At 43.6% G+C, this 21,196-nt stretch overlaps 2 protein-coding genes across 9 annotated transcripts; both read right to left on the bottom strand.

Moving 5' to 3' along the window:
• Positions 1 to 544: 544 nt before the first annotated feature.
• Positions 545 to 5,091, bottom strand: LOC118504166 (arylsulfatase B-like). Of its 7 annotated transcripts, none has more exons than XR_004905269.1 (6): positions 4,750 to 5,089; positions 3,335 to 3,963; positions 2,256 to 2,669; positions 1,384 to 2,187; positions 1,135 to 1,291; positions 545 to 805 (listed from the first exon to the last, which is right to left on the bottom strand). XR_004905269.1 is itself a non-coding variant. In XM_036038303.1 (5 exons), the coding sequence occupies exons 2-5, from the start codon at positions 3,869 to 3,871 to the stop codon at positions 790 to 792; spliced, it is 1,992 nt and encodes a 663-aa protein (XP_035894196.1). In that variant the 5' UTR covers positions 3,872 to 3,963; positions 4,750 to 5,091; the 3' UTR covers positions 545 to 789. The 7 variants fall into 7 exon arrangements, 5 of the variants coding, with proteins under 5 accessions (XP_035894196.1, XP_035894198.1, XP_035894199.1 ...); XR_004905270.1 differs by having other exon boundaries at positions 1,163 to 1,291; XM_036038303.1 differs by having other exon boundaries at positions 1,163 to 2,187; positions 4,750 to 5,091.
• Positions 5,092 to 8,212: 3,121 nt separating this feature from the next.
• On the bottom strand, positions 8,213 to 14,840 carry LOC118504167 (arylsulfatase B-like). 2 transcript variants are annotated; one of them, XM_036038308.1, is made up of 5 exons: positions 13,687 to 14,840; positions 13,124 to 13,513; positions 10,713 to 10,965; positions 10,438 to 10,595; positions 8,213 to 9,107 (listed from the first exon to the last, which is right to left on the bottom strand). In XM_036038308.1, exons 1-5 carry the CDS (start codon positions 13,801 to 13,803, stop codon positions 8,289 to 8,291), a joined length of 1,737 nt encoding a protein of 578 aa, XP_035894201.1. In that variant the 5' UTR covers positions 13,804 to 14,840; the 3' UTR covers positions 8,213 to 8,288. The 2 variants fall into 2 exon arrangements, with proteins under 2 accessions (XP_035894201.1, XP_035894202.1); XM_036038309.1 differs by lacking the exon at positions 8,213 to 9,107 and adding an exon at positions 9,291 to 10,323 and having other exon boundaries at positions 13,687 to 14,836.
• Between the last annotated feature and the right edge of the window lie 6,356 nt (positions 14,841 to 21,196).

Genomic DNA, 21,196 nt, shown 5'->3' with positions numbered 1-21,196 from the left:
CCTGTCGTCAGGCGTGTCAAACACAGGGTAATTTGTATCCACCACGTGTGCCGATATGGTTCGCAATAAGCTTTTAGTAATATTTTAAATTTTATATGATGTGTTCTTATTTCAGATAGTTATGGAACTTCTAGATTTTTCATTGCTTTCGGTAAAGAACATAAATCAGGCTACGGTTTGCTGATCAAGTTCAAAGAATGGGACAGGGAGACCCGCTTCGTAAAATATTTTTATGCCGTCCACGTGGACAGACAGAATTAAAATTTTTCAAATGGAATGATGGACGCAAGGCGTTCTTTTTTTTTGTATTTTCTGGCCCAAGAAACAACGCATGGCCTTTGTCCTGCCATTTCTGCTTGAACTGAAGACTTTAAAAATTTGGTTTGCTCGACTTGATTGTACCCGTAGCTCATCCCGCGTGAAGAAAGTTAGTCTGGATGGGATTCGATATTCAGCCCTTCCGAATGAAGATTGGCGCCACTACCGCCTCTACTATCTCGACCACGGCTCACCCCAAGTCAATCGGTATAAAATTGTTCCGAGCTTCATGGTGTTACAGAATTCCGTTTTATTCACATTATTCAAATTAAAGTTCCGCTCTTTGTTAGGATCGATCCGAAACCCTTTATTAAAACTCATTTAACGCATTTCCACGGGTTTTCAAAGTCGGGATTTATTCAACGCTTCACAGTCCAATCTGGTACGCAAGATAAAAGGCTTAACATTTCTTGGGACCAGTTGTGCAGGCACACTGTCGATCGTCGCTGACCAATCATCACATGCAACACATCAATGCTTAAGTGCGCTGTAAAATATGGTTAAAATAAATAGATCATCTCGCGTAACTCGTAAACCACGCGCCCGAAGAACCCATGTCCCCGCAGTACTTCCAAATGTTAGAAGTAATGTTAAGTGTATAGTTACGGTAAGCAGTCGCCAGTTGATAAATCCCGACCGGTTTGTTAAGTTAAGCTAGCAGGAGCTCTTTGGTACCTTAAAGCTTGATACTGAAGCCCAGCCCAGTGGTATGTTAGAAGTACAACATAGGTGCAAGAAATTTGGTGTGCCGAGTCATAATTAGTCTACGCTGAATTTTGAAGCATTTTCCGAAGGAAAGCGAAACAACACGTTTACCGAAAGCCAATTCGCCATGCCAGATTACCTGTCCAGGTCCCTATCGCTAATAACGTAAATGTTCGAGCTAAAGGCAGCGTCGGCCGTCCCTTTACCGTCCGGGCTCGAAGCATCTGTCGGTATCTCGCTGGGCGCTGTCGACGAGTCCTGCTTTTTCCTACGGCACAGTTTGATAAGATTTTTGTTCGAAAGATAGAGTAAGGTGCCGAACACGAATATAATACCAACTACCGCAATTGGAATAATTACAAAGAGTTGTGTGTCCTTGGCGAGCGAGTGGGACGGGGGTGGCATTTCGTTGTCGTCGTCGCCGACGTCGTCGTCCTGTTTGGCCAGCTTGGTCGGATCGGTACGCCACCAGTTCCATACGCCACCGAATTTGGAAGGGTCCGCTTCCGGATCGTGCGGTCGGTTGCGTGGCTTTACCGCCCGCGCTCGATAGTACTCCAGATGTTGTCTGATTTCGCGCAGCTTCTTTGGATGCTCGGCCGCAATGTTGTGCATTTCGCAGGGATCGTTGATGATGTCGAACAGGCACGGTCTTACCAGTGGGTTGCAATGTGTGCTGGGAATCGCATTGCCACAGCTAACTTTCGCGTGTCGCCGAAGGTACGAGATCAGCTTTTCGTCCAGCATGCCCGTACGGGCGATCGTGGTGGACAGGACGCTGCTGACATACTCATCGTCCCCAGGCAGTTTATCGAGCGGGTCCGTTTCACCGTACCACTCGTCGTTTAACCCGTTCAGCGTGGTTCCGTTGATGTACTTGAAACCGTTCTCCATGTAGCTTGTGTAGCCGAATATTTCATCCAGATTGTTCATCAGTCTTTGTCTCGGATTGCCCGTTCCGTACGCCAGTGCTTCCCACTGGTCGATACCATCGATATCGGCACGGGAGCTGTTGCCCACCGTAATTCCTGCGGCTGACGCTAGCGTTGGCAACCAGTCGGAGATGTGGAACCACTGGTTGGAGACACGCTGTGTGTCCTGCAGCAGCGGACTCCAGATAAGTGCCGCGGTACGCACTGCACCTTCCCAGGGAGAATGTTTTTGCTGCAAGAAGACAAAACGATTAACTACAATCTGTTGAGCAAAAAACGATATCACCAGTATCAACTTACTCCCCGGAACGGATAATTAGACCCGGTGTTGCTGTGCATCCCCCGAGTAACACCTCCATTATCGCTCAGAAACACAATGATCGAGTTGTCCAGCATTCGGTTAGCCTTCAAGCTTTCGTACACCGCACCAACGCTGTCGTCCAGCTTCGACATCATCGCTGCGTACGTGCGACGATCGAGATTTTGGATGTAGTCAAACTTGTCGATCGTTTCCTGCGGCGCTTGCAGTGGATCATCATCGTTTCCTGCGTGCGGTGCGAGATGATTCAGTACCAGCAGCATCGGTTGTTCGCTCTTGCCGTGCTGGGCGATAATGTCCTTAGCGGCTGCTGTGAAGTAATCCGTCGCGTAGGTCCCGTTGGCCGCATAGTTGACGAACCGATTTTGACGCATATCGTAACCCTGGAACGTACCCTGCGGAAGAATGGAACACCCGGCATGGAAAGGTGTGTAAGCTCACGTTGCATTACTATGTAGGTTTTATGGGACGTTATGTTTGAGCAGTGATAACGGTGGTGGTGAGAGAATTCTTAGCCTTTTTAGTGGCAGGTCGGTAATACGTTGCGCTTTATTGGCCCAATCGTTAGCGTTGGCTGCTTGGCACAAAAAAGAAGTTTTTTATAAGTCCGGAATTTAAAAAAACCGTTAAAAATTGAATATTAAATAGAGATCAAAAGAACGCAAAGGCTCGAAAAATACAAACAGCCGATCACCAAAACAATGCGTTTGCATCGATTAACCTTGAAAAAGAAACATGAGAAAACATAGCAATTCATTCAATAACAGGTTTGTTGTCCAAACACAGCTGAGCCGTACGAGAAGTAAGCTTTGATGTAAACCCGAAAAAAAAACAACTCCCCACCGTTAGCTGTACAGTTGTGGTGCGGCATTAGTCGTCGGTTGTTTGTTGAGAAAAACACAGCCGGGCAACACATGTGGTTCGCGAGCAAGAATTACGTTGATTTCGCAATACGCTAAAGTTTACAACTCAGGACTCACTATCCCAACTACGGGCCATAAATGGTAGCCTGACATCTTTAGAGGTGGTAGATCGAAAGAGGAGGAAGAACTATACTCACGCTATTCATTTTCGACACGTAGCTCCAATAGTCCACGTACGGCCCGAGGTACCCGATGTGCGTATCGAACCCCCGGTTCGTCGGTATGTAGTGCTCGGTAAAGAATCCAAGGTGCCACTTGCCAATCATGTGCGTTCGGTAGCCCGCCTCGCGGAAGTACTGCGGCATAATGCGCTGATCAAGCCCGAGGCCCCACGGCTCATCGCTGTCGATCACGTAGTGCTGCATGCCAACGTTGATCGGGTTTCTGCCCGTCATCAAGGCTGCCCGGGACGGGGTACACATCGGTGCGGAATAGTGCCGGTTCAGGATGATACCGTCGTACGCGAGCGCGTCAATGTTCGGCGTCGCTATCTGGTTGGAACCGTGGAAACCGACATCGTTCCAGCCCATATCGTCCGCCGTAATAATGACGATGTGTGGTGGCTTCCGGGACGCCTGGCCGTACCCTAGCACCGGGTGGCTAATGCTGCATACCAGCAGCAGTACGGTGAGATGTGTCATCCTTGGTGTAGCTATACCGCTTCGGTTACTCATTTTGGGGTGTGCTGTTTAGCAATCGATAAGTACGATCGGGCAACTACGGTGCAACTGCGGTGTGGCGTTCTTGTCGCTCACGGCATCGCCATCTGAAACGCACCGGTAAAAAGTGTCGAAAGATGTGTTAGTCTTTTTGTTTGGAGGCCTTCAAACAACGGCTTGTCCCAACAGCACTGATTAGATCGTGTAGTACGGGTACCCCAGATGAAGCTGTGTTCGGGGCCGCAGTCGGTATCACTGCAACAGAAAACACACAGCTGGCCGCCCTAAACGAACATCATTCGCTCTCGTTATGTTCGTCTCACACGCGCACACCGACGCACGCCAAGCAGCGAGGAACCTTCCGAAAGATCGCTTGCAGATCTCGAGCCGTGATAAACAAACAAAATAAAGCAATTAGATTTTATCAGATCAACGGCTTGTTTGCCCGTCACCAGCGTTTGCACTTCAGGCGAGGGACAACCCGTAGGGTCGGCATTCGGTAAGCAGGTTCCCAATCAGTCGACCGTTCGTTCAATACCCATCCGGGGCCATACGCTTACCCCGGTGGGAGCCAGCTTACGGAGCCCGAACTGGCTGCGTTTGGTGCGAAGCGGTTTCTATTACTTCCTCCCGAGCGTGCGTCGGGAAGTTGCACGCACGGAAGCGACGGCAGCAAATTAAACGCGTGTGTGTGTCTGCAGCTGCATGTGCGCGGTTAGCAACTGGATATCTTGGTCTCTTGGACGATCTTGGGAACAGCTCAGCTCTCGGGAAAGTTTCACTTACACCGGTTTCTTTTGCACTTACACTGGTAATTGCTAATATCCAACTCGATCGTCAAATTTAAATTTATCGCAAAAATCACACACTAAACAGCAATTTTTTTAACTGACCTTCTGTAGCGCTAATGGTGTAATTCAGCTTGGAAGATCACTTTACAGTAGTAGTCCGCACACGGTCAGGATGCATACACTATACACTAACGACTAACGTGCGGTACCCGGTCCACTGCTACTTACGATCCGTTCGCGCGAATGTCTATCGGTGGACTGAACTCGACTCGTGGTTGTGCGGAGATCCCCACTCACGTACACTGGCATGGCTGGCAATGTTTTTGCGCTCATCGTTGGAAACAAAGTTTGCTGTTATCACCCGAAACCCTTTCGGTTTCCCCAGCCCCAGGAAAATGGGGTGTATCGTAAGCGTGGAGCAGGTGGGAAGATAATTATTTAAAACAGAGTGTAGCAACTACTAAATTTATTTTTAAGTTGCGCTTACATTCTCTCGCTCTACCCGGTTCTGATAGTGGGCACAGTAATTGAAACGATTGTTGCTAATAAATCACACAACATGTACAGCTTTTGTGGCGATCATTTCCGTTTTGAAGGTGTACATGAGGGTGAGTTAATGGCGTTGGTTCGGTTTTTGTCAAGTTTCAAGACCAGTTCAGATTATCCGGAGTAGTTCGTTCTTGTTGCGATTGGAAAGGGTTTTGTAGCTTCAAGTACGATGCCTTCTGACGTCGCTGGAACTGACCAAATTTGGAAGCAAGTAGCAAGGTTTCGGGAAGCTGGTTGAGGCACCGGTTGATTGAGCGGGGTCTTAATCAAAATAGTATTTATAGCTTCCGGCAGTGGATTGATTGAGCCATTGAACAGGGAAAAAAGGGCTCCAGGAAACGAACCGAATTGGGGTGGTGGTGGGTTCTCGCAAGACATGTGCGTGAGCGATACAGAGACGTCAGACGTTACTTAATTTGATTGGGATGGGAAAGTTAATTCAAACTAAACTGGTTGACGAATTTGAATTTCTGAGGATGGTTTGAGAAGAAAACACGGTGCCCGTTTTTCGCAACTTTAAAACAAACAGTTGCAGTGCAGTAAGACTGAGCTCCTTTTCAGCATTTCATCAAAGAAAATTATACTCTCATACACACTACACTGTGTGAGTACACTCACACTCACAGAATGCATAAACGGCGGAAAGGCTTTGGCGTTGTTTGGGTTTGATCGCTTGCTTCGGCAAGCTATTTGATCAGCTGTCCGTATGATGATGATGATGACGATGGTCCGGGCGCGTTGGTAATTTAAAGCACACAGAACGCAATATTTCTCATTCTCGACACGGACTAGAAGCGGAACAGCCCGACCCGGGGCCCCCGATAGACAGATAGTAACGGACAAAAGCAGAACAATGGCTATCTGGATGTGGTTACAAGCTGTACACGCGTTGTAAGTGGTTAGATCGGTCAGTGTTGGGAGCGTGTTGTACCGATCGGTTTGCAGCAGGTCGTTTGCAAATGAATCGTTCTAGTTGCAGCGATGGAACGGAACGGAGACTGACAGGCTGGAATCGAGAACGTAATACGAGCGTAGTGCATTGCTCTCGCGTTAGGTTTGGGCAGCGATAATGAAGGGTCCAAGAGATTGTATTTTCGTGACGGAAAATGTTTTCCTTAGTGTTGAGCGTTTTCGAAAAAATAACTTTCAAACTATTTAGTAAAAATATAGTCAATAATTAATATTATTTAAGAATCGAAAATGGCTTAGAAATCTCTTGGCTAAGCAACGCCTAAAGCTATGCAATTTTTGTTTGAAGCACTAATGAAGGAAGCCATGGAGAATTCGGGAAATTAGTTTTCATTGGTCAACAATTTTGCAAGCTTCAAAACGCCCGTCTCGTGATTGTTAGATGTTTTTTTTTTCAGATTCCTTCAGGCGCAACGGTTCAGTTTACGGAGGCGCGTCTCTTATCCTTCCACAAATCCGGAGCCCAGAAATCATTCAGAGCATCTTCCTTTCGAACGCGGCTAAGAACGTTTCGTCGTTAGTTTGGAACTTATTTAATGAGGTAGAGGCGTATATGAGTACACAGGGAATGCAAAGCTTCTATACAATCCCTCCTTCTCAACTTGGTTTTCGAAGTTTAAGCCAAACACTTTTAGTTTGAGATGGTTCTAGTTCCAGTCGTTCTGGCTGATTTACTGATAACACTTCCTATAGTCTCACCATAAATTTATTTTAAATTTACATAATATATGTTGTTCCTCATTTTTGGCAATTTTTGAAACACCTTGTTAAACCTGAGCGATAATTTTCTATAATCGCACTCTTCACGCAATTTCATTTGGGAAAAGCATTTATGAATTTTTTTACAAACAGTTTAAAACAGAAACCCGCCACGAAAAATTGAAAGAAGGTGCATTCAGGTCTTAGATCGGTGGCAAACTTAATAAACTGTCTTCATAGTACCAACATAAAAGAAAACAATATAATTCGTAAGCTATTTTTCTATTAGGGCGGCCCGGTAGTAGATTCGACAGCGGTGCCGGTCTTCACACGACAGAACCAGGATTCAAATCCCATCCTCACAATCCTTGCGAAGAATTTGAAGGCAAAATGTAGACAAATATGATCCATAATTTGTCAAAAACAGGGAGTTTCTATGTATCATAAAAGTATATCTGCAACATGTTATTAGTAAGCAGACAATTAATTTGCAGACAATAAATAAATGTTCAAAACAAAATTGATTTTGAAAGGTTGAATCGATCTTGAATTTATACTAACAAATCATTGCGGTTCATTGGATTTACTAGTTCCTCAGTTAAATTAATTCCTTACTATATTGCTAATTTTTTATTGATTTTCTAAAAATAACTAAAATGCTTTCGTTATTTTAAATTTTAGTAGTTTTAGTAGTAAATTCCAGTAGGGATCGTACCACACATTGAACATTATTGCGATAAAATGGAAAATGTCCGATTCCGTACTCAATTCATTACTAGCTTTAGCACTCGAAGATCGATACAAGTGAAAGATGATTGACGATGTGCCAAGATATGGTGCCTAATTGAGAAGACAATCAAAGCTACAGTATACACCGAGCATAGCTGACGTAATTAATTAGTGGCGCTTTGCACAACTTATCAAATTTTGCACGTCACAGACTTTATTGTGACGTCTATCCCTCTGTTTTAATGAATATAATAAAAGTGCAAAACATTATATAACAATCATTTTTTATTATTTTATCCTTAATCATACATAGTCTTATCGTTAACCTATGTCAAATACAGTAATCCTTGCTTACACACATTTTCCGCGTCATTTATTGCTCCTATGCTTAACCGTGGTAAACCAACAAATGCATAAATTCGGCAAGACATGGTGCGATGTCATTCAACTCTCTTATCACAGTTTGCGGTAGTAAGGTTGACAATTCATAAAAAAAAGATTGTATTCATCCCACTAGACGAGATTTCGAGACGATGTTATCTAGTGGCGTAATTTAACAAGGGACAGCCACCTTTTTATCTGTCATTTTATCAATCTTCTTCGTTTTTTATCGCCTACAAGCGGGCAGCTAACTAATGAAAGCAAGATCTTTTGAGCACTTTCGGTCCCGTCTGGATCACCCTGTTGCGACTTGATCACTTTTTGTGCGACCTTGTATAATACTTGTAGCCGCACCATAAGATGATTAGCATTAGTAGTAGCTCAATGGCCGCCGCCAGATAGAGCAGGTAGTGGGAAGAATGCTCTTCCTCGGTCACATCCTGCCACCAGGTCCAGGTGTAATTGTACCGGGCCGGGTCTGCTGCCGGGTCGTATGGTGTATTGCGTGGCGGGAGAGCGTTCCGTTTGTAACGTGCGACGTCCGATTGTAGATCGAGCAAGGCATCGGGGTACAGGTCGGCTAGATTTCTTCGTTCGCAAGGATCCTCGATGATGTTGAACAAGCATGGTTTTTCGAGCGGATTGCAAGGAACCTCTTCTACATCACTTGAACAGTTAAGTGTCGCTGTGTGTCGAATTTCTTGCACCCTATCCAGGGAAAGCTGCATAGACGCGCCGATACTTGTTGGTTCCAGCAGACGACTAAAGTACTGATCGTCTGTTACATTATCGATGATCTCTCCTAGCCATGTATCATAAGTCCCTTCAAAGCATGTCCCATTAATGTACTTCCAGCCCTGCTTCATGTAGCTACTGTAGCCAAACCTTCGATCGGCATTATTCATCACAACCGAGCGCCCTCTAGCGGTCGCCGACTGTAGCGTTAGCCATTGATTCTGACCATCGATCGCGGTGCCTTTGGGGATGGATTCGATGCTGGCGGCGAACCCAAGCGTCGGTAACCAATCGCTCACGTGAATCCACTGGTCGGAGACGATGCTCTTTCTGGGGAGCAGTGGACTCCATATCAGTGCCGCACCTCGAACAGCTCCTTCCCAGGGTGAGTACTTTTGCTAAAATAGTACAATAAAATAAGCATTATGTTACACATGTGTGGAATTTTTATAGAAGAAGCAATATGTTTTAGTTTGCTACGTTTTCCAGAATTCCTTTGTAAATACTACAAACCATTGCTACAATTAGATGCATGCAGTCCTCGGCCATCCAAGCGATATTGTTAGAGGAAAAGTCTTAAAAATGTATTAGTTTTTGTTTATTTATCTCCAACCATATTTACAGCAGAGGCGCTCAGTTATCTACAAGTAAGAGTAAGAATATTTATATATAGTTTTACTTTTAATAACTTTGAATCCTATGTAAACCTTTATAAGCCAATCAAAGTATTTTCGTTCTTTGGCTCTTGCTGACTATTGCTCAAAGATTTTTGCTTCCAACTTATGCCTTCCGCTAATTCCATCAGGGTCTAAGGCTGGATTGTAATTTGTGAAACAGATTCACGAACATGTTCATAAAGTTTTGAAACGCTTGGAAAAGATTTTGCAGCGACGTAGCTGGATTCGGATGCGGCTTCATCTCATCTACCCACCATGTCCAGGTGAAATTATGTCTCGCTGGATCGGACCTACTATCTGACGGTTTTTTGCGAGCCTCAACGCCACGCTTTCTGTACTCGTCGACATCGTGTTCAAGCTCTTGCAGAACTTCTGGAAACTGTTTGGCTAGATTGTTACGTTCACAGGGATCGTCAACTATGTTGAACAGACAAGCTTCTTTCAGCGGCTCACAGGGACTTTCCATTTCGACCGTACACTGTAAGCTCGCAGAAGAACGAACCCTCCCGATGCTATCTCGGTCGAGTTGCATCGATGCTCCAATAGCTTCCGGTGCGATAAGACGATCGTAATACTCCTGCTCGGACAGCTGATCACTTTCGCTTGGCTGTCCGAGCCACCCGTCGAACTCTTCCAACAAAGTGCCGTTCACATACTTCCAGCCCCGCTTAATGTAGCTGCTGTACTCTTCGTGAGCATTATTCATCACGACGGTACGTCCAATGGCAGCTGGCGTTGTTAGCGTGGACCATTGATTCTGACCATCGATCGGGTTGGTCGGTGTCGGTGGGATGTTGATACCTGCCACATGACCCAACGTTGGCAACCAATCGCTCACGTGAAGCCATTGGTTCGAAACGACACCTTTTCGTGGGAGAAGCCGACTCCATATCAATGCAGCACCTCGGACGGCACCTTCCCAGGGTGATTCTTTTTGCTAAGTTGACAACATAGTTAGTGATAAGAAGCGATCTTAATTAATTAATGCACTATTTAGGGTGTTAAAGACTATCATTTAATTTAATTAGTTTGATTAAGCGACTCTACTTACCCCACGCAACGGGTAGTTCGAACCCGCGTTGGCATGCACTCCTAGCGTCGGTGCACCATTATCAGCATAGAACAGTATGATGGTGTTGTCGAGCATGTTGCGCCCCTCCAGCGTACGGTAAATTCGTCCCACTCCCGTGTCTATTCGCGCTATCATGGCTGTTGACGGGGAAAGTGAACGCGAAGCGAGCGTGAACAGAAAACGAGTTAAACCTGTCCCGCGCGTATGGTGGCCGCCCTGACCCTGACCGTGACAGCTGTCCAACCATTACTAACCTGCCAATGTTCGACGCTTCGGATCTTGAATGTAGCTAAATTTCGCGACCTCGTCTTCCGGCGCCTGCATCGGATCGTCCTCGTTGCCGGTGTGTGGAGCGAGATGGGTTAGTACCAGGAACAGGGGTTGCTTACGGTCGTGCGAGTCAATAATGCGGACCGCTTCCTCGTTGAACAGATCCGTTGCATAAGTACCGTTGGCATCGTAGTTGACGTCCGTGTTGCGTCGCATATCCAAACCGCGGGCAGATGTCTGCGAAAGTGGTGAAAAATTCAGTGCCCCGTAATGCAAGCGTTCTTTGAATTGTAAGCATCCGATAGCGAGTTGTTGGACGCTCAAACAAAGCTATGGAATGGGGTTACAGAAGACCCGCGTTTTTTTATCTAATGTAGGACTAACATTTAAAAAAATCCTCTGTACTAATTTTGAGTTTGATTTAAAATTGCAGCTATCAGTCGTTGAATAAAGTCAACAGAGCTTGGGAATTTGTGTCGTGTGCGTTACATGGTGGATGATGCACTCTAACCGGCGAATCAAATATCTGAATTGAAGTGTTATTTCTGTTTTATTATATTTTGCATGTCGCAGCATTGCATGCATTAGGGCGATCCGGTGGCCGAGGCGACAGCAGCGCCGGTCTTCACACGCAGGCAGGGCCGGGGTTCAAATCCCATCCAGACCGCCTCCCTGCACGTAAGGCTGACTAAGTCACTACCGGTAAAATCAAGTCATAGAAGTCCAAAAATAGCAGGCCGAGACCTCTCGAGGTTGTAGTGCCAAGGAAGAAGAGTATGTCGCAGCAAAAATGTTGATTACAGTTATAGGGTATCCCGGAGTGCAAATATTTGTTCAACGTTATTTTTAAACAGGAATTTTCTGCCTAATGAAAAATTTAAATTAAAAGTATAGTTTAAAATTTTCTAACAAATATAAATAGATGAGTAGCAACTCGGCTAGGGTGGGTATTTTTTTTTTTATTCATAAAGAACGGCCTGGCCGTATTGCTGGCCAGGGTAGGTAGTTATTTTATTTAATCTTTTTTTTTTAATTATCGCTTGTCAAAATTAGTTTTACGATATGCAGTCTTTAACACAACTATACGAACACTTGTGTTTTTTTTTAATAATTAAAGAAGAACTACAAGAGTTAGCTTAACATGATGTTCTAGTAAGTTGTAGAGAATTGCAAAACACACATTTGGGGCACTTGCAAAATTGTTCCATGTAACATAACTACTATACGAACATCTATGGAACATGTTTTTCTCCCCCATTGTAAAGGTTTTAAAAATCGTTCAAAAATACAAGTAGCTTAAAGGAAACCTTTTTTAACGTAAATATATTTTTGAAGTAGTTAAGTAAACAGTTTAGGCACCCTGCCATACGGTTTTTACGGGATAGACTGGATTTTTTTCAGTTTTTGATTTTTAGTATTTTTGATATCGCATGTTTTCATTCATTTTTTTAAGAAATAAGCCAATTTTAATAACCTTCCAAACAATGTATATGTACTGGATATGCAACACCCACAAGCAGTGATGGAAATTGATAAGCGAAGCGAAAAGATGGCAAATATCGGGTATACATTGCTTTACATGGGTATAGAAAATCGAAAACTTAGTGTAAAAATTGGGCAGCCTGTTTTTCAGAAAGATAAAATCTTACAAAATATTGGAAAAATATAACAAAATTGTTTTTAATAGCCCCGGTATTAAGACAATATCTTGAATCAAGATCATATTAAAAAATGCAGCGCTTTGGTTGAATTTTAAATCATAAACACTAATGAGACTAATATTTTAAATAGGAGCTCCCATTTTTGTTAGTTTAGGAAGAATTTTAGTGATGGTGTGTGCAAACATATTCAAAACTTTTTATAATATTTTTTTAATCTGAAAGAATTTTTATCAAGTGTTGGGACAGTCATGTTAGGGACTGTATAAGGTTCAAGATTAGGTCAAGTAATTGCCATTACTATTCTTATTTTTGCGGTGGAACGTCTACGCAATAAAGCATTTTTAAACTTGAACACCAGATAAGCGTTGGCAGAAGATAAAAAAAAATGCAAGCCAAATTATAAATCGCTGCCTAATGCATTGATAATTCAACCCGTCACTGTAGCCATCCACCGTGACTCAAAACAAGTCGACCATGAATCAGCCTGCGCTAAATATAACTCAAACGTGGTGCATAAGGCAATTGAGTTTAGTTGCATCCTTGAGCAAATCGAGTGGTGCAAATATATTTTTTTAACGTACCTATTAAATTCTTTGTCTTCAGCTTCTTTAAGCAGTTAGCTGCTGGGATTGTAAGTTGTTCCTGGTAATGTCTTTAAAGAGCTTGATGAACAACCCGATGCATTGTCATCAAATTTGTTTTTAGTCCGGACCATTAACCCGGTTTCTACCTACCTCATTCATCTGCAAGCTGTGATCCCAATAGTCGATGTACGGACCGAGATAACCGAAGTGCGAATCGAAGCCACGGTAGGTCGGTGTGTACGCGCGGCGGAAAAACCCAAGATGCCACTTGCCAACCAGATGCGTCCGGTAGCCAGCCTCACGGAAATACTCGGGCATTAGCTTCTGGTCCAGCCCGAGACCCCACGGCTCGTCCGACAGGATGACATGGTCCTGCATGCCGATGTTCATCGGGTGTTTCCCCGTCATTAGCGATGCTCGCGATGGCGTACAGAGTGGTGGCACATAATGACGGTTCAGTATGATACCGTCGTACGCTAGCGCATCAATATTGGGCGTTGGGATTTGATTCGATCCATGGAAGCTGACATCATTCCAGCCCTGCCAAGAACGAGGGGAGGAGAGAATGGTTTAAAACTTGCAACCCGCGGAATGATCGAGAAACGAGTTCGAGTTACATAAACCGACGATCAGTGGGGAACGATGATCACTGTCCACTGTAAGACGGTGAACTTAAGCTTGAGCACTCTTCCAGCGACTGTGCAGATCCTTACCAAATCGTCAGCAACAATGATCACAATGTTGGGTCGGTCCGGCTGGTCAGTAGCACCGTTCACACCTAACCACAATAACCACAGGGTCACCGCGCACTGCACTAAGCGTTTCATCATGTACGACTACACCGAGATCGATTTCATCAATCGAATTGTATAATATCAATAATGGACTCGCAGACTCCGTTATCCAAATACTCTCCTCACAGTGAAGCACCTTTGCACAAAACCGACACTTCCCGATCGTACCCACTCGTCCACCAGGTTCACCCGATCACCCCCCTTTCTATTGTTTCGCGATCGCACCACTGTTTGCTTTTCGCACACTAACCGCAACAATGACACGGCGCCACAGCCGACAGGCCGGTGTGTCGCTGTGAGTAGTTTGAAGGTTCGCGACACACTGCTATCTGGTGGGTCGCGTGTGGCACACTTTTATTAATGCAACACAACTCACCTCACTCCCGAGTGGAAAGGGTGAATGAAGTCGCTCACCAGGGGTACCCGTGCCCGTACACACGACACATTACGAAGGTGATAGTGACGATAGGTGGCATGGCAGGAGAGTTCTAATCGGAGTCTCAAGAACGTTTGTAGGCAGGCAGCGCATTTATATAGCAACAACCGGTACGGAGAAGGTTTTTTGGTTTTATCTAGAGGACTTGAGGGTTAGAAGATGTAGTCACTGATAGTATCTGCTAATGCAGTTATCTCTAGCTCTTCATAAATTCTCTCTTTTTTGCTTTTAATGGCTGGTGTGCTCTAGTTTATGGAGTTTAAGGTTCGCCGTCTGCCGCATGAATATCAAGGTCAATTAGACTTTGCATCTTTGGTCGTGATTCATCCATAATGAGGGAGTATTTTGGATTGTTCATCTCTTTAGGGATAACTTCTTCTCTTACACACCACAATCAGCTGTGTTTGTTCTTCCAACTTTTAACATATCAATTGTTCTCACTCGATATTGGTCGTTTTTGCTCTGTCTCTAGCTAATTCCAGCATATGTGCGTATGAAGTAGGGCTTTCAAATACCTCAATACTATTGTGAGTTATTAATGTTGAACATATCCATGCCAACGCAGCATTAAATAGTGTCAATAGTTTGGTAGATTCGATAATCAATCTGCGTCGTATTAAATGACTGCCAACTTACAGCTTTGGTCCTCTAAAGAATCAATGATAATCTGTAGCGAAGTTTTTCTCTCCTATGGTTGGAAGTAACCTAGATTCTTCTACTTCTTTCTTAACCTAACTACCTCTTAGGTTATGTCTGCCATTTCTCTCTTAGTAGACTTCATCATACCCCGTAGATGGATAGTTAGTCCTCACTAAGGTGGAACAGTCCGGATGGGATTTGAACCCCGGTTCTGCCGTATGAAGACCGGCGCTTATTTCGCAAAATATAAATAATCTAATAATCTGAAAGCGATAATCGTTGAAAACCATCGGGGTTAACTATGAGTAGGGTGAATCGACAGTTCTTAAGGTTGTTGATAGAAGACACGTACAGTGAACTGCATGATCGTAATGCTCGATCAAGATTAACTCGTAGAGTTTAAATTCCATTTTTTTTTATTTTACATCAACCAAATATAAGAATTTATGCTTCTTCTTTCGCACTACAATCTCGAGATTGGCTTACGTAAAATTAGCTTTTCAGTGTCGTTAGGTTAAGTTCAAATTGAAGTACAAATAAAATTTAAATGTTTCTGCCCCTAAAAGTATGCAAAAGCTAAACAAATACCTCGTTAGTAAACAGTCTTAATGGTGATTTGTTCGGTTAGTCAGTTATACGGAGTTTTTCTGTTCTTTTTGGCTACATTTGGAATATTTTCTTCATCAACAGCTCTGAAAAAGTAATAATATGCTAACATTGTTTCACCTTTCAGTAGTTATTAATATTTTTTGTGATGTAAATCTTATATTCAGATTCAGATTCAGATATATTCAGCGAAAGTATTACGAATTCCATTGTCATTCAGCCTTCAAATTCAAAGTGTTTATTTAATTGATGAGCTTTGCACAAAACATCTGTAATAATTGCGCGACAAACATGATAATACAATTTGCGTGCCCAAAGACAAAAAAACCTCCAACACCAATTGATAGCGCGAACCGAAATTGAGCGCCCGAGTACTTCCTCGGCGCTTGTCGCAATTCTAATCAAACCCCGTTCCTCCTATGATAATTTTCATTTTTCCAGCCAAATTGAGGTTCCTCTCAATACCGAACGTGCGTGCGTGCGGGCGTGCGTGAATGCATGAATTTGCTCCTAATGGTAGCGGGGCCGATTAAAGGACACGTACGGTGCCGCTAACCATGCCAAACGCCCTCGTCGGCAAACGGTGTACGGGTTGACAAATTTCCATGACGCTGGAAATGAAATCCATAAACCGAACGTGCCCAAGTGGTCGGTGGCGAATTATTGTCAGTCTTTAGCCGGGCTTCCCCCGTTCCCGGGGACCGGAATCGTGTAAAATTCAGTCTCCCGCTTTAGCGTGTGTGGTTGAAAACTGAGGAACAATGGGAGGAAAAAATCGAAATCGAAAGCATCAACTCGTGATTCTCTAGTGCACATTTTTACACAAAAGGATGGCCAGCAGCAAAGAAAAAAAAAACAGTTTAACAGCCTGGTGGTGGTGGGGGAGAAAGTGAAGTGGGCTTTGCCGAGGGGACAAACAGAGACATTCATAACCCGACGAGCCTACTGAGAGCGACGAGCGAGACTCGCGCGGAAGGAAGCGGCCACAATTCCATTTCGGTTAGAATTTGAATGTAATATTTGTGGCACAAGTGTAGGTCGTGCTTAGTCGTAATCAAACGAGAAAGGGAAGGGGACATTGGACATTTGAGGAGGGCAACGGAAGGATGTGTGGAGTGGTCCACCGATAGACTCGATCAAGGCCAACCACAGCCGAGACGTCGGGTCGGCTGTTGAACAAGGACGGCGAAAGGTATGCAAATGGGGATGATATTTGGTACGGAACGCCAGAACCCCAGATATGAGCGGTTGGTAATGGTCCGGAGGATGGTAATGGAGGATGGCACTGGGAGGCACCAAGCAGTAAAAAGCTTCATTATCATACGCGTCACAGATGATTGCACTTTTGCAGGAATCTGGTGCTGGGAATGTGTCCATTAAAATATCACAATATAGAATAATGCCAACAAAAAAAGAAGCAAAATCGTGGTCAAGCAGTGGGAAGCGATCTATTTAGTGTATTTTCGGTCCGGACTACTAGTTCCGGATCTAGAAATATCCATGGAGTGGTGGGCACTCAGTTGGGAGCTACCAAAAGGCGAAAGGTGATCCAGTAAATGGCCCAGTTTCTGTAGTATCCCATCTCTTGGCGCTGGCGGGTGGCCACACGCTACAAGCCGGTGGCTCAATGTCGACAAACATCACGAAGTCTGGAGCATAAATCATTGGGGTTGGAGGGAGGGCGAATGTTGTCCCGGTGTGGTACAGTTCGCCCCAAAGGGGATAGAGTCGAGAGGTGCTGAGCGAGAGGCGTGATAAGTTTGCACACAAATAATCGCACATTACGCTTCGGCGCCTCCATCATCGACAGGCATTAATTGAAGGTAGTTAGTCGTTCGGGATCGGCACTCGACTTAGATCGAGGCTCGATGGTGGCGGTTGTGGTGGTCAACCTGCCCAGACTGTAACTGACCTTCGCTTCAGCTGGCATGCTGGTTCCATATCACAAAGCCAGCCCGGTTTTACCCCGTGGCTGGCTTTGTTTGAGAAGCTTATTTGCGGGGCGAAGGAATCACGGCTTCGGGCGTTCATGTTTAATGGGTACATTTGCTAAACATACGCTCGACTAGAACAATATCAATTTGGATTTAAATCGTGCATTGGTGCGGTGGTACGGATGCTTGGTGCATTTCCATTGCAGTAGGCTTAGCTGTGTGATCGAAGAAGTGTGTGTGTTGGAGTGTAGTAGCATCCTCTATCAAGTATTTTGCTTGGCTGATAGTTGAAATCGTCAACAAAATTTACAAAATAATTCAAGACCGTTCTGGGACTTTTCAATCATATAATGGCGTCTTGCGTCTTTTAGGGGAAATCTACCACACAACTATGGAACTTAGCTATTAGCCGTGGGTTATCTGCCGAGTGTTTGGTCATTGAATTAATCATGTCATTGAATCTCCTTAAATCACAACTGATTATCACAAGTAGCACAAGCGGATTTTAAATTTCCCCAAACTGCCTGCAAGATTCCATTATATGAATGAAAAGCTTCGGAACTGGTTTGCATAATGGGTTGGGTTATGCATTGGGTTTTCTTCATGTTCAATTTTTATATTTACTACTGCTTTACTAAACTTATTTATTCTTTTTTATTTTTTTTGAATGAGTCTTGGTAGCTTAGTGTATTTTTAATAACATCAAAAGTTCTTGAATGAACGGTCACGTTCGATAGAAATCCACAAAAGCTATACTATCTTTAAAAAATTTCTTTATTTGCTATGGGTGCCAAACAGGTTGAACGACCGGTGAAATTTAAAGATACTGGACGCGTGGGCTCTCTCTCTCTCTCTCTCTCTCTCTCTCTCTGACAGTGGCCCAAATGTAGGCAATGCCGTAGCCTTTATCGACCATCTTCCAGTCGGATGGTTGGCAAATATGCCTCCAGCTCTTTGCCTCGTTCGTTGATAACTCGAAATAATAATAACTGCATGCCACACAAACTCATCCAACATCCAACATGTTGTGTTACATGTGTGCGAGAGCATTTGTGCTTTACGCCATTGATCGAGCTAGGGGGATGTCTAGCTTCTGTCTAGTGTGTTCAGTCAGCGGTGGTTGATTTGCGTATCAAGCGGCGAAAACTGTGTCACAATGGGGGATTTTTTTGTTCGAATTTGATTGTTTTTAGTTTTGCGTAGTAGAAAGATTAGAAATTAGATGTTTGGGCTGCGGATGGACTAACAGAAAGCCAGAAAAGCCAGACCGAAACCTTTCGAGGCTGTAGTGGCTACGAAGGAGAAGAACTAGCCACGGGTCAAGGAAAGCAAGGCCTGTAGAAGAAGATGTGGCGAAAAGGAGAATAGGAGTTAGGATTTGATTTAGTTAAAATATTATGAATTTTTAGTTAGCTCCAACAAAGCATCTCGATCGAAATGTCACGGTCATTGAATAAAACTGTTAAATTACAGTTTTGTGTTTTTAGCAATTTTTAAAAGTCAGTTTAAAAAATATATATAATTCTGCTCGTAATGTGTTTTCTTCATACGAAACAAATTACCATTCGCAATAATGGTGACTGCAGAAAAAGCCACAATAACGCATTGTCAGCTTAACTACACATGAAGTTACATATTATTGGCAAAAGGAGCAGTCTCGTAATGAACCTGTTGAGTTGGATAATGGTAGCATACAGCGATATATATCTTATTATCGCCCGTGACACGTGAAATGCCACCATTAACACGTGCACGGGAGGATTCCTGCACAATCATCTCGGTTTTCGTTTGCCGGCAATGATTGGACCGGATGCTGTAAATGTAATGCTTACGTCGATGTTCGTTTCTTCGCTTTAAACTATGGTTTGTGTGTCTGGTTGCGTGGTTTTTTGTTTTGTTCTCTTCTGTCCCCGGCTGTTACTGCAGGGCACATGCGAATCGTCATCCAGTGCAAGCATCGCGGAAGAGCGAAAGAGATTGAAAAGTTAGAAAAGCTCCTAGTAGATCATATTCCCCGTGCCAACAAGGATAATGGAGGAAACGGTGTGGCGTACCCGGCGTGCTGACAGATTAATTAAATAGCACTCACTCCTAAGCGGAGTTGATGACACAAATAATATAACGCAATCTCTCACACCGGTGGATGCCCGGGGCGTTTTTTCAGCTTGAAGCTGTTAATTTGCTTTGCAATTCGAGAGGCAGGCAGAGTTTTCAATGCAAGGTTCAATCCAGTACAAATGAGTTTAATTATGCTGTATAGGAATGTTGGGGAAGATGATTCTTTCTTAGGTGTAATTATTGCATGGTGAAAGATTTCATCGGTGTGTCGTCTTCGTTGGCCGTTAAATTTTGGTAGTGAGTTTTTCTCTTTCAAGGATTAGATGAAATCAAATAACGATTCTATTTCCTGCGTTGTTGAACTCGATTTTTATATTTTAGTTTGAAGAAATAATGTAAACTTAACAATATTTTTTACCAGTTTTACCGAATCACGGCAATATTGTTTAAACATATGCCAAACTGCTAAGTCTTGAGCGATGGAATTTCACATTATTTAATCAGCAATAAGTGGAAGTTTACTAATACTGGAATTATAAATAATACTGGAATTATAAATAAATAAATAAATAGTGGAAGTTTTTGCTGCCTCGCTTGTATTTACTGTTTAAATGTTATATTTCATATTTTAGCTATACCTCTTTGAGGTACTTGACTGCTAAAGACGTCCTCCTTAGTAAGCAAGGTCACAGCCAATCCTATATTCCAGTTGTTCGGTGGACGTATCAACATCTTCCTTTCATATCACTTTGAGCTTTCCATGCCTACGTTGGATTCTACGGTCATCTCTATTTTGGACTTTGGAATGGACTAAAAATACTGTTGGAGCTGGATCGAGACCAGAAACTGCTTTCTTGCTCTTTTGCTATTTTGGATTGATTGATCGAGACTGAACACACCATTAAGACGAAGAAACTACAAATACAAGTCGTACAAGAACCACAAGCATCAAGAGGTAACGGTGGATGCAACGAAGTAGTGGCTAAACAGAATCATACTGATAATTACGTGGCATGTAGGTGAGGAATTTTTAAGATTTCTGATGAGAAACTCCTTGTCTTTGCAACAGTCGAACAATGTTCCGTATGGATGGCTGAGTTCCTCCGTCCCCCCGTCCTCCATAAGCATCCTGTGGTCTGAGAACGTCAGATCGATGATTGTTTGGAGAGCTGTAAGCAGGTGTTTGAAGCTCTCACTGGTATTTATCGAGACAACCATGAAAATTGTACCCACTTACCTTAAGATCCAAATCCTGGAGAAAGTTAAAGCTCCAGCACTTCAGGACCTTCACGAGCAGTATTATTAAGTCTTTAATGACGAACCGGCTCATGAGCCGAGTTCTGTCCAGAGGAGGTGTCGGAAAAATTTGACTTATTCTTTCGATAAGACGGACCTGGGACCTCGTAGTTCCCTGGACCTTAGTCTCCTTGACTTTTTATGTATGGTCGTATTTACCAAATTAAGATAAAATGTTTATTAAATATTGCTATCACAGGTTCAGTTTATACTTAATAAAAAAACTACATGGCCTTTTACTTTCGTGCGTGACTGTAGTTAGCTACAACAATATTTTTAGCTGTAACCGTATAGCTAATTAATATATTGTATATTTATTATTAAATCACATACAGGATCTTCTTCTTCTTCCTTGGCACTACAACCTCGTGACGTCTCGGCCTGCCATTTCTTGGCCTTCTGTGACTTGGTTTTACCCGTAGCAAAGTAGTCAGCCCTGCGTACGGGGAGGCGGTCTGGA

Source organism: Anopheles stephensi, chromosome 2, assembly GCF_013141755.1.
Source record: "Anopheles stephensi strain Indian chromosome 2, UCI_ANSTEP_V1.0, whole genome shotgun sequence".
NCBI classification, from domain to species: domain Eukaryota; kingdom Metazoa; phylum Arthropoda; class Insecta; order Diptera; family Culicidae; genus Anopheles; species Anopheles stephensi.
The sequence above is the reverse complement of the archived record's forward strand: the minus strand, read 5'-3'. Positions and strand labels throughout refer to the sequence as shown.